Here is a 12854-nt window from a genome sequence, read left to right as displayed (position 1 = left end):
AAAATTCAGATTTTTCTTTATACAATCCAAAATTCCCAAGGAAAGATAATGTATAGTGTATATAGTATATTATATAGTATATATGATATACTGTGGACAGTGCCATAACTAATTAACTTTGTGCCCAAGGCAAGAATATAAAATCGTGCCCGCCTATACTTTCGTGGCAGTTGTTTCGGTGAAAAGGTAAGTATTTAAATAATAAGAGTAATAACAAAAAGTTTATTTAATCATGATATAGTTTTTCAGCACCCCTCAGCTTTGTACATCTGAAACAAGTTAGACTCTGACTCTGGAACAAGTTTGTTTTCTAACCCTGCCATCCTCTTTCTTTCCTTCTCATTATCTGAAATCTCAAACTCTTCTTGGATGTTCTTTTTGCGAAGGAATTCATAAACAACACATTTGCACTTCTACATTATTGCGATACCGCCAAATGTGGAAGGGAACTTTCATTTCTGCCTTTTCTGTGGAAAAGGGAATCACCTAGTGGCAAGAAAAGAAAAAGTTTATTACATAGATCTTTATAAAAACGTTGATGAGATTGAAGCTCATCAGTGAAACAAGGTTATATATACTTGTGCACAAGGACTCGCTGATTTGGCAGATATTTTGCTTACTGGTTGCAAGCAGGGACTCAGTCATTCACTGAACTATTCAGATGTGTCTAATTTGTATTATTACAGTTCCTTCTCACATGATTACACTGCTATTTCTCAATGTGCCTCCCCATCTGCTGCTGTTTGAAATTTTTAAGCGACATTGTGTGAAGGGGTGGTCCAGCACGGGCAGTGGAGAGTGAGGGCCGCTGGCACATAGATAGAAAGAGACTTGGTCTCTCAGTTGCTTCCTCTTGCTCCCCTCTAGAGGAGACTGTTGTTTTTCCCTCCACCCTGCAGAGAACTCAGATGTAGAAGGGAGGCTGTTCCAACTTCGGTCAGATCATTCCTTTAACGCTCTCTTCTCTCTGAATTGCTAGTTCAGAAAGAGGCATTAACCCAACACTATTCTCCTTGGCACTGGGCTGAGAGAGCTCAAATAGCTCTTCACAACCCCTGAAAGCCCTTCCCTCAGGATTCATGTCTCAAGGGTCTGTCTAGTCCTGCAGGGTTCCCCTCCCCCCTTTTTTTCCTGACAAGGCCAAGGACCTACCACCAACCACTTGGTGCCTCCTTGAGTCACTCCTTCCTGAGTCACTATTGGTCCAGGTGGGCATGGCCTGGTCTGACTGTGGTAGACTGCATAGAGTTACCAGGTCTCACACCTTGCTCTTACAGCTACCCTGGTGATGCATGTCCCCGCTGCCAACTTAGATGGCTGTAGCACACCCACAGCTGACCATCACTCAGCCACCACACTCATCCTATAGGTGCAGTTCTGTTGGCTTGCTGAGCCAAAGCAGCAGTAGCACAGCCAAGCGCAGGAGTCCCCTGACTCTGGATACCAAAAAACCATTTGATATCTTTGTGTTGTGACTTGCTATTAAAGTCTGTGTCTTTGGTATCTGCCCATGAACAAATAATCTTGTGATCAGTTACTGTGATCATTTCTTAAATAGATGTCACTGACTGCACAGACACACAAAAAAGACCATGCATCAGGTGTCCATCATTCAAAGGATGCATCTGACTGCACAAACAAGCATTTCTATGCTTTATGGGGATGAAGCCATTCTGAGTTACCCAAATCGGCCATTTCAGTGACCAATGAAAAACCCAGGGGATACATGCTTCTTCTCCAGTAACTGAGATCATTTAGGAAGCAATCCTAAATAGATCAATTCAGAAGTCCTATTTTATTCCATGGGGCCTACTCCCAGGAAAATATTCTTAGAACTGCAGCAAAAGCTGCTATAAGGTACAATGACCTGCTCTTCTAGCACAGGTGGCCACTACACAAATGTAGAGCTCAATGGTGCTCAAAATAAAATCTACCTATGAATGTGGAAGCAGTAACATCAGTTGTGTTTGTGCTGACATTTACAGCATGCATCATTATAGATCCATAACAAAATAATCAGTATTTTTATTTTGATGCGCAGTACTTTGTGTCATATTTATTAACTGTCAACAAGTATATATTAGGTTTCATAAAAGGGGGGCTTCCCAATGCATTGTCTTCAGAGGGAACAGGCACCTTTGTCTCTGGAGTATGGTGCTATGGATCATGTGCAATTACTTGACAATTGTTTCCAGTGCTTTAAAGTGAACTATTTTATGGAAATGTGCTTAGCACACTATGGCCTGAGATATAACTAAACATCTAAGAACTGAACATGTGAATACCTGAACTACTACATAGTTTATTTGCTCAGAAAATATTTTATCTGGAGCTATATAAAGTATTTGGGTGTTTTTTTCCCACCAAGGTTTTTGCATTTTCTTGGCAATTCAGATTTGCAAAAGTCTACTGGGTCAGTCAGAGGAGATCTCTGTGCAGATGCATGAAAGAACAGCAGCACTGGGGAGTTACAACAAGGGGGGCGGGCTTTGGCCTACATGTCCTTAGAGGCTATATTTTTATATTTGTTTAAAATATTTATAACCCACGTTTCTCCCAATCAGTGGACCTTCTGGGACCATCTGGTTGATCACTGTGTAAAACTGGAGGATGGGCCAGAGATGAATTATTGTTCTGTGCCAGCATAGCTGCTTTTATTATCCTTTCCAGGATAGTTACTGAACACATACAACCAAAGTTAATTAGTGTAAAGATTCTTAATTTACATATCAGATTATAGGAAGTTTTTCAACAGGGGTGGCCAAACTGTGGCTCAAGAGCCACATCTGGCTCTCACACATATGGTGTGGCTCCTGAAGCTCCCACCATCCTGTCGCCCAGCTTGGAGAAGGCATTTGTCTCTTTAAATCATATCTCCAAGACAAGCCAGTGGCTTGGAGAATGCATTTAAAGTTGCTTTCTTTCAACCTCTCCTCCTTCCTTCCATCTATTTGCCTTCCTTCCTTCTGCTCTCAAACATCTGACATTTATTCTATGTAGCTCTTAAGCAAGTTTGGCCACCCCTGTTCAACAAGGATTCTTGTTTTTGTATCACATCATATTACGTATTTTGAACATAACTTTGTGTCAGGGGTACGCTTTACATCTATCTCTTTTTTAATTTTCAAATCCGGCCAGACATATACATTCTCTGTGTGCAAACAATTTGTTTTCCTCTACACCTACTCATGTTTCAGCTTGCCCTCAAAACAGTTGGCCAGTTGTAACCTGACACACCTCTAATGCATATTTATTTTTGTTCTATGTGACTTCTTTCCAAGCAAATGTTAACAAGAGTTGCAGCCTTGCAACTTTGTTCTAGTTTATCGGGAAACAGTCAATTGGATTTAACTGGAATTACTCCAAAGTAGGCATAGGCTTGATTCGAGTGTTAGTCTCAGCACCTATAAACAGGAGATGTGTGTGGCAGCCTAACACGTTTTTATCTTATAGGACTAAAAGGAAATAAATACCTTCCTCCCCTGCAACGGACCCATCCTACTAGCAGCAGCTTCCCACGACCTCCGACAGCTCTCTAGTACGCTTCTTTTCAGGTTATGCACACAACATCGTAAAAACTCTACTCCAAAGCCAATAAAAAAGTAAGAGATCGACCAGAACTCTTTTCCTTTAAAAAAGTAAGAGTACGAGATCTTTTCCTTTAGAAAAGCATTTCTGCCAACCCACTGAACAGGAGAGCGGATTAAAACAACCGCCAATTTGGAAGTAAAGCTCTATTAAATTCAACGAGGCTTACTTCCGAGTAAACAAGCTTAAAAACTAGGCTGCCTCCCAGCCGATTTCCAAAATACTTCTGAGCTCTTCCTTCCGCTGTTTGAGAAAGCAGCTACACCCCGCCCGCTCTTTCTCAGTTGCGGCCGGCGAGGTTTGAAAGCAGCCGAATCCACCACTCAGCGGCCAGGCAGAACAAGCCGGGAGAAATCCTATTGGCTCAATTGAAGAAAGCTAGAAAGCCGGACACGTTCAAGGCCCACCAATCATCATCCTATGTTATCTCCGGCTAACCGACGGGGGAGGGGGAGATGGTGGGAGGTTTGAATTTTCGAAAGAAAAGTTGAAAAGAGTTCTTGGGGGGGGGGTCGTCTGGGAAAGAAGGACGGAGAGTTCGAGGAAAGCGAGTTCGTCTGAGAGTGGTATGTAAACAGGGCCGCTACCTTGCACTTTTATTGTTTATAGCCTTTGTGACTATAGAAGCTTTATTGTAATATTTTTTCAGTGATATTCCTTATATAGAGATAACGCTATGATTTCCTGTATTGAACACATATGATGCCACGCATTATTGTTACAATGTTTACAGTACATATAGCATAGGCCACAGTTCAGTATTTTAAGGCTGAAATACTACCTGCCCTTATCTACACGTAAAGCGCCAATGAGCTCAGTTTACTTCTGAGTAAGCGTGGTTAGGATTCTGTGGTAATTCTCCCAGTGATTCCAATAGAAGGGTCAAGCATATGGGGGTTTCCTTTGAAGGTTTTTTTTTTTTAATGCTTAGCTTTGGATGGATTCTGTTTCATATTATGCTGTCTAAAACATAATTCTCTAGGCTTTACAATTCTGTGCAGAACTGCTTCTTCCTGATTTGTTTGGTTTCAGTGGTCTTAGGCTGCAGTAATTACACAGGGTTGTACACTGTATGTTATGTTAAATATAATCTTGATGACAAATGTTGGATTTTTTAAAAGAAATGTGTAACTGTTATTAATCTAGTAGTAAAAGCAGTGTACAACCACGCCTTAAAAAGACTTTTGCTGGCATGTAGATGGGAGATGAAGTAAGGGTCTGAGAAGACATAAAGAGGATCCAGAAGTGCCTTAAAGACTAACAAAATGTATTTAAGGTGCTACTGGATTCTTGTGTAATTTTGGTACTACACTAACACAGTTACTCTGCTGTAAAGAGCACTGAATGTTTCTGGTTTGCTAATAGCCAAGGAATGCAAAAAGGTTTGCCTCTCTTTCTGAAGCATATTTGTTTACAGTCAAGAGTTACCATGCTTACTGGATTGTGTACCTGCAGACATGGGTGGATTTAACTTTATGCATATACGCAAGTAATAGCATACATTTCCTCACTGCCCTAACTTACCGCAAGGGTCTGTTGTGAGTAAGGTTACCAACAACCTGGAGGGAGAAAAGTCTGTCCTTTTAACAGAGGCTTAATGTGTGGAAATGGGTAAATGAAACTTTTCATAGCGTGGAACTAAATAACACCCCATGAAGGGGAAGGGCATTTTTTTTCTCCAGGTTGTTGCCAGCCCTAGTTATTAGGAGTGTGGTGAAATGTCTTTCACCCCCAGCAGTTTAGTACCAGAGTTAACTTCCCTACAGAGTAATTGTTGAGATAACATTCTGTGCAGATAAAGAAGCTGTACAGTGCACTGTCCTGAGTCCCACCTTTGTGCAGACAGGAAGAACAACAGAAATCTGCTTGGGGTGCGGGGCAAAAAATCAGACTGAAGCTGGTTGAGGAAGAAAGTCATGTTTGCACATACCACCAATAGGAGGAAGGTGTCATAACTCAAGATCACTGCTGTGAACAGGTGCTCCTAAAAAGTAAGGGATGATCCTTGAATACTGGCCCAAGGTATTGGATGAGGTAAAATGAATTCATCTTGAAAACCAGGATAACCTCTTATTTTAATGTTAAGAAATAAGTACATTTGTTAGGCTTTCAAGTGCTTCCTCGTTGTCACGGATGTGGTAAACCAGGCTTTAGACTCCATCACTTTCAGATTAAGAACTGCTCTTCCATATTCAGAAGGGAACCACAAACAATGCTTCTGCACATAGAAAACAAGATGTCAGAGAGAACAGCTCCTGCTTAAGTCTTTTCTGTGACATGCTCCTTTTCTACAAATGCTGTATAGAAAGCTCTCAGCACAGATGGTTGGTATGTTATGCTATGTTATGTCCCCAGAAGGTTGAATGGGAGGGGGGGGGGACCAAGATCAAAGAGTTTGAGAAATGCTACCTTGAAACCAGCGGGGGTGGCAAAATATGTGCAACACTTAAATATATGTTTACATTTTTATTACTTGTCTCATGAAGACCATAATATGCCCGGAAACTTAGTTGTGTTTGTTTTCCAGATGCTGTAAAATAGCAGTATAAAGAAAACTTTACCTGTTATTAGACCTGAAGGTATACTTTCTGTATCTAGAGGGCAAGACCTCAGGAGACATCAGTATGAATGTTTTTTGCTTTGAAGGTTTTTCAGAAACTCAGGCTGAAATTAGACTTCATGCTGCCAAAACTACAAATAGTGGCCAACATTACACCAGTGTTTTAATTTATTGGATGTTAGAGGGGAGAGAGGGAAGGAAGAAATGCAATAAGATTACTTCTAATGACAGCCATGTGATGTTCCTAACATATAGGTTCAATCAATGTTGTCCCATGATTACAGCAATAACATGTGAAATCTTTACATAGTTTAAAGAGCAACAGAATTTTAAGAGAACTGTAGAATAAAATAATACCACAAAAGCTCTTCAGTTAAAATAAGCTGTTTTTCAAAAACATAGAAAACTATGGAGATCTCTTAATACAAAAAAATAAGAGAGAAGCTCTGGAAAGATAAGTGACTGAATGCAATGACTATTTTCTCAGTGGTGTCTACTAGTAACAATGGGAAGCAAACAGCCCTGTGAGGCTCGTATTTTTTTAGTAAAAAAAATACTATCCAGCATCATGGAGAGGCAAATACCCCTTTAACCTACATTCTTAATCAGTTGTGTGGGCTTACTGTTGTTACCTTGTCATAAGACTGGATGCTGCAGTGACTGTGACTCTGTACTGCAGGATGATTTTACCAGCAGCCACCCCATAGTGTTTATGAATCTGTAGTTGCATGATGTAGCCAAAGGATAAAGAAAAAGATGTTGCATGTGAAAAATCAAATGTAATGAGAGAGGAAATGCTAACTAGTACAAGGAGATTTTAAAAGAAGATAAATAGGAGGGTGTAGGATAATTACCATGATGCAGGAATTGTAAAATAGTAGCTGTGATGTGTTTATGTTGGTACCTACCCTAACCTGGGTGTCTCAGGCTATCTTGGAAGCTAAGCAGGATCAGTCCTGATTGGATGGGAGGCCAGTATTGCAATCAGAGGCAGGCAATGACAAACCACTTCTGGTTGAAAACCCTATGGATCAGCTGTCACTTGACAGCAAAAACAACAAAGCTGAGGATTACTTCTATAACATCCATATTTTAGTACAATGAAACAAACATAACTCAAGTCTCTAAATCATCTTTTCTTTCAGAAAAAAGTTTTTTGTTTTTGTGATGTTTTTGCGTATTAAAGAGGAAAACTTGGTTGAGAAATGAGCTGGGCTGTGGAAGAATGGAAAGAAGGTCTCTCCACAAGAGTCCTGCACAAGATTCAAGAACTTGAAAGTCAACTTGAGAAGCTAAAAAAGGAGAGACAGCAAAGACAGTTTCAGCTTGAATCTCTGGATGCAGCTTTGCAAAAACAGAAGCAGAAGGTAGTGTAACTGCAGAGATAAACTGTTTTTAACTATTATTGGTAGTATGTTATAATTGGGGGGGGGGGGCAGGGATGGAATTCTAGCAGGAGCTCTTTTGCATATTAGGCCGCCACCACCACCCCCGATGTAGCCAATCCTCCAAGAGCTTACAGGGCTCTTTTTTGTAAGCTCTTGAAGGATTGGCTACAACAGGGGTATGTGGCCTAATATGCAAAGGAGCTCCTGCTAGAATTCCACCCCGGTGGGGGGAGTAAAAAATTAATATGCTAGAAATACTTGAGTTGCTCCTTCTAGCAATTTGTTTCTGGATTATAGTTGAACATAGGCGGCTACAATGGCCAGAGCTTCTTATGAATGCCACTCTGGGGAAGTGATTTATTTCTTAATATTCTGCCTTTCCCAAAAGAGAGTTAAAGCAGCTATGTGAAAAGTTACAATAATTAACTATTTGGCAGAATATTAAGAAATAAATCACTTCCCCAGAGTTCTGCATTCAGTCCCTTACACTATTTCTGGCTACAGGTAGGAACAATAGAGGAACCATTGTTGTGGTCTTCCTATAACTGCTCTTTTGTTCAGCAATTTATATAACAGGGGTGGCCAAACTCTGGCTTAAGTGCCACATGCGGCTCTTTCACACATATTGTGCAGCTCCTGGAGATCAAGGAGGAACATAACGCAGGCTTACTCTTAAGTAAGTGTGCTTAGCATTGGGGTCTCAGTCTGCCTCTGAGTGCAGGTGACTATTTCTGCTGTGTGTGAAGTGGAGAAGGAGGGGAAAACAGGCAGGCTTGCAAGCTCTTCACCACAGAGGTCACCTGGAGACCTAGAGCAGGGAAAGAGAGTGCAAGAGCCAGGGGGTGGAATTAAAGAGGGTGGTGCAGGGTTCCACCTTAGTTTCATAGCTCTTGTAGGAGCTGTATTTAATAACCTTGGTGTCAAGGCAAAGAGAGATGCATAATGATGCAAGTGGTGGTCAGTCATTTATATGGTACATGTGTGATGCTTTCTCCCACTGGTGCCAAAAATAATTACCCAACCTTTTCATATGCTGGCCTTATGGGGACTGTCATTCCCAGCTTCTGTTTTTTAAAAAGTCTCCTTCCAGCATGGTCATGTTGTAAAGTGCATATATATGTATTTTATCTTTCTGTGCAAAGAAAGTGTTAAGAGTTTTAATAAGGATGTGTATGTAATATTTGTTCATGTCATGCAGCTCTCAAACATTTATTCTATGTGGCTTTTATGTTAAGCAAGTTTGGCTACCCCTGTTATATAAAATATATTTTAAGTCCCTGAATCAAAAGTCTTTTTTGAACAATAAGGAATGCTGCTGATCGCTAGGCACTAGGATGTGGTTACATTGTTCAAGTCAACAATATTGTTCAGCATAATTGAGGAGTTCTTTGATATAGCGAAAGGATATTGAAATGATTCTTGAAATCATCCCATCTAAATGCAAACAAAAACCCCTCCAAAGTGTAAGCAGAATTTATTTTTAAAAGTGTTTTTTTTGGGGGGGGGGATCACCCCTCTCCCAAACTGATTTTTGGGGGAGGGTTGGCGAAGCAGACGAATTCTGAATATTTCAGTTTATTCGCATTAGGTTGAAAATGAAAAAACTGAAGGGGCAACACTGAAAAGAGAAAACCAGAGCTTGCTTGAGCTGTGTGACAACCTTGAAAAAACCAGGCAGAAGTTTTCTCATGAACTTCAGGTGAAAGAGTCACAAATGAGCTTTCAAGAAGGACAGCTCATTTCGAGCAAGAAACAGGTTGAAAGGCTGGAGCAGGAACTGAAAAGGTGAGAATTTCTCCCCTTGAGCAAGAGTCACTATCCTCTTAGAATATGGTTTTGTTTGCATAAGTCATGGGTGTTCAAACCGTGTTTGTTGATTTACATTGTTAATAGTTTGCCTTTCTCATTAACATTCAAGGCAGATTACATAGTGGAAGTCAAGAGGATGGGCCACGGGACAGAGACAGTGCTGGTTGCTCTGGTGGATGACCTTCAGCGGCATCTTGACCCAGGCGGTGCTGATGTTGTTAGACCTATCGGCAGCATTCGATAAGGTGGACCATCGGTTGCTGACTTGCCGTCTTGCCGACGTGGGGATTCAGGGGCTGGCCTTACAATGGCTTTCCTCTTTCCTCGATGGTCGGGGACAAAGGGTGGTGATTGGAGGTGAACTGTCCCGGAGGCACACGCTTGATTGCGGGGTGCCTCGGGGCGGTGCTATCCCCAATGTTGTTCAACATCTACATGCGCCCCCTTGCCCACATTGCCCGGAGGTATGGGTTGGGTTGTCACCAGTATGCTGATGACACCTAGCTCTATCTACTCATGGACAGCCAGCCTGACTGTGTCCCAGAAAATCTGGACCTGGCATTACAAGCCGTGGCTAGTTGGCTTGGGCTGAGTAGATTGAAACTAAACCCAGCAAAGACAGAGGTCCTTTGCTTGGGTCAACATGGTCCGGGAAGGGAAATTCCGCTACCAGCCTTTGACGGTGTGCAACTGACAATGGCACACAGGGTCAAGAGCTTGGGGGTACTATTGGAGCCTGCCCTGACAATGGAGGCCCAAATAGCAGCCACTGCTAAGTCTTTCATCTCAGGCGGGCAAGGCAGTTGGCCCCTTTCCTGGAACATAATGATCTGGCAACAGTGGTCCATGCAATGGTCACCTCAAGGTTGGACTACTGTCATGCCCTCTACATGGGGCTGCCCCTGTGCCAAACGCGGAAGTTGCAGCTAGTGCAGAATGCCGCCGCCCGGCTATTGTTAGGGCTCCCCAGGTGGGAGCACATTCAGCCAGGGCTCCGGGGACTGCACTGGCTGCCAATAATATACCGGGTTCGGTACAAGTTTTCACCTTTAAAGCCCTATATGGCCTAGGACATGCCTACCTTAGGGACCGTCTCTCCCCACATGTTCCCCAGAGAGGGCCTTGGGCAGTTCCGCAAGGCCTGTAAGACAGTCCTCTTCTGGTCCTCTTCTGGTTGGCATATAACTGACTGGTACCTAAAAACTGCGAAGGAAGGTTGGTTGTAGAATAGCACACTGTTAGATCATTTTCTTGTTTTATTAACTGCTGTAAATTATTTAATGTATTTTAATATTTATTAACCTTATTGTTAGAATTTCATGTTGTAAGCCGCCCTGAGTCTGCCTCGGTGGGGAGGGTGGGATATAAATCGAATAAAATAAATAAATAAATTATAAGTAATGTAATAGGAGAAGATAAGTCGGGGAGAAACAAGCTTTCCTGAAGGGCAACATTGTCACCACTGCTTACCTACTTTTGGTATGCATGGCTGCAAGAGAATATTCCCTCTTACACTGTACACTTTCACTTCATCATGCTAAGACCCAAACAAGTCTGGCTAGCACTTCACAGAAACCAGTTGGAAAACCAGTTTGGTGTAGTGGTTAAGTGTGTGGACTCTTATCTGGGAGAACCGGGTTTGATTCTGCGCTCCTCCACTTGCACCTGCTAGCATGGCCTTGGGTCAGCCATAGCTCTGGCAGAGGTTGTCCTTGAAAGGGCAGCTGCTGTGAGAGCCCTCTCCAGCCCCACCGACCTCACAGGGTGTCTGTTGTGGGGGAGGAAGGTAAAGGAGATTGTGAGCCACTCTGAGACTCTTCGGAGTGGAGGGCGGGATATAAATCCAATATCTTCATCTTTTATTGCTTTCAGAGATTCTGTAGCAGCCCCCAAAGATTCTACCATTGGAGACATTAATGTGGTACATGGATTGTGAGGATCAATAGTGTGAAAACTTGTGCAGCTCACTGCATAATAAAGGTGCAGTTTACTGCATAAAGTGATACTTTGACCACGACAGATATCCTAAAATGCAGCTGTTTGTGTTTATTTCCACATTTGCTTCAGCAATTCATTATAATGCATTTTGCCTATGTGGAGAAGGGACAGCTAGAGAGCAAATGTAAACAGACGTGTCCAGCTGCATGCCCATAATGTTTTTTGAGTGATTTTGTCTTTAAGCCCAATCTACTGGGAAGTTCTGCCATGAACGCCCCATTGAAATGTAGGGCTAGCTTAATGCTGTCGTGTGGTTCCCGTGAATTCCAGTTGATCTTAAGTGGAAGAATGTTCCTTGTGCCCTTTGCCTTCAATTATTTTGAACACTAAACTTTCAGAGTCACTTAGCAATTCAGTCTGTTGACTTCTTTGCATCATTCAGCCACATGTGGCCCAAGTTGTTTGGATTCTCTTTGGGGCTTCAGAGGGATTTTCAGGGCTGACATAATGTAGTTGCTGTTCTAAAGGATGGAGCCTCAGCATGCAAAGTGACTCAGAAGTGTCCCTGGATGCTCTAGCAAAGGAGGCTAACAAAGGTGGTCTGCTGGTGGTTGCCACCTCCTCAAGTTTCTGCCTTGTATGGCACTCATACATTGGTAATACTGTGGGCACATCCCCATTCAAACAAATGCTATCAGTACTCTTTTTAAGCTGTTTCCCTGAGCACTCTTTATTTTTATGGACATAACCAAGTGTTAATGGAAATGTTACTGTAATAGAACAGAGAACTTTGTAATCTTGCTGTTTTGCTTATTGTTCTAGCAGACTAGGGGAAAGCTATGCCAGTATGATGAATGAGGCATAACACTATTTAACTGTAAGCTTGTAATCTGTCTTGTTGGAAACACCATAATCACAACATTTAACTTATTTCAGGGGCCCCCATCTTGGCCTAACATCTTACCATACAAGTGAGGCAGTTCATAATTCTTTTTGTGGTTCTTGAATTTTTAGACAGAAGTCTCTGCATTGCTTACATCTTGTATAAAGGTAGCAATTTTCTTCCCCAATGTATATTCCAGTGACATTTTTGAATCCTCATTGGGGAGTGTAGGAAAAAGATTCTCAACCTACATTTGGGTTTTTCAAGAGCTTAGATCCATATTCATCGTTGCCAAGCTACTTTTTTTGTCCCTCTGTTCTTATTTTTCTAAATAGATACAAGTCAGAACTAGAACGAAATCAGCAAATCCTCATTGCAGAAGATTCATCTGTCAGTAATACACCACAGAAGAGCTTTACTGTTCCTTCTACTCCATGTCACAGTGGTAAATTTGTTTTTATCTAATAACTGTAAGAATACCATGTGGATTTTTTGTTTTTAATTAACAACTATGGAATTTTGCCCTTACAGTCAAATGTCACCCTGTGTTATTTATTGAACTCCGTTTTCCTCCTGATTGCAACTGCACACTCTGTATTGTAAAGGGCATTCTGAAATTCAGATGGCTGCAGTTTTATGGAACACCAGCAGCTTCATTTTTTTTAGAATAATATATTTAAATGGCCTG

The 12854-nt window shown here is 41.8% G+C and overlaps 1 protein-coding gene and 1 long non-coding RNA gene across 2 annotated transcripts in view; one reads left to right on the top strand and one right to left on the bottom strand.

Moving 5' to 3' along the window:
* Positions 1–208: 208 nt before the first annotated feature.
* On the bottom strand, positions 209–3929 carry LOC132577223 (uncharacterized). Its single transcript, XR_009555810.1, has 2 exons — positions 3474–3929; positions 209–486 (listed from the first exon to the last, which is right to left on the bottom strand). It is a non-coding gene; the product is annotated as an uncharacterized LOC132577223 (long non-coding RNA).
* The window catches only part of CENPF (centromere protein F), a 40208-nt gene continuing 31084 nt past the window's right edge, over positions 3731–12854 (top strand). Inside the window, exons 1-5 of the mRNA XM_060246826.1 lie at positions 3731–4154; positions 6116–6167; positions 7294–7515; positions 9125–9321; positions 12502–12611. Of these exons, the coding sequence (XP_060102809.1) occupies positions 7354–7515; positions 9125–9321; positions 12502–12611 (469 nt within the window). The 5' untranslated portion in view covers positions 3731–4154; positions 6116–6167; positions 7294–7353. The remainder of the gene's footprint in view (positions 4155–6115; positions 6168–7293; positions 7516–9124; positions 9322–12501; positions 12612–12854) is intronic.

The sequence above is a fragment of the Heteronotia binoei genome, chromosome 1 (genome assembly GCF_032191835.1).
Source record: "Heteronotia binoei isolate CCM8104 ecotype False Entrance Well chromosome 1, APGP_CSIRO_Hbin_v1, whole genome shotgun sequence".
Lineage (NCBI taxonomy): Eukaryota > Metazoa > Chordata > Lepidosauria > Squamata > Gekkonidae > Heteronotia > Heteronotia binoei.
Note: the sequence above shows the minus strand (reverse complement) of the source record. Positions and strands in the feature narration are given on the sequence as shown.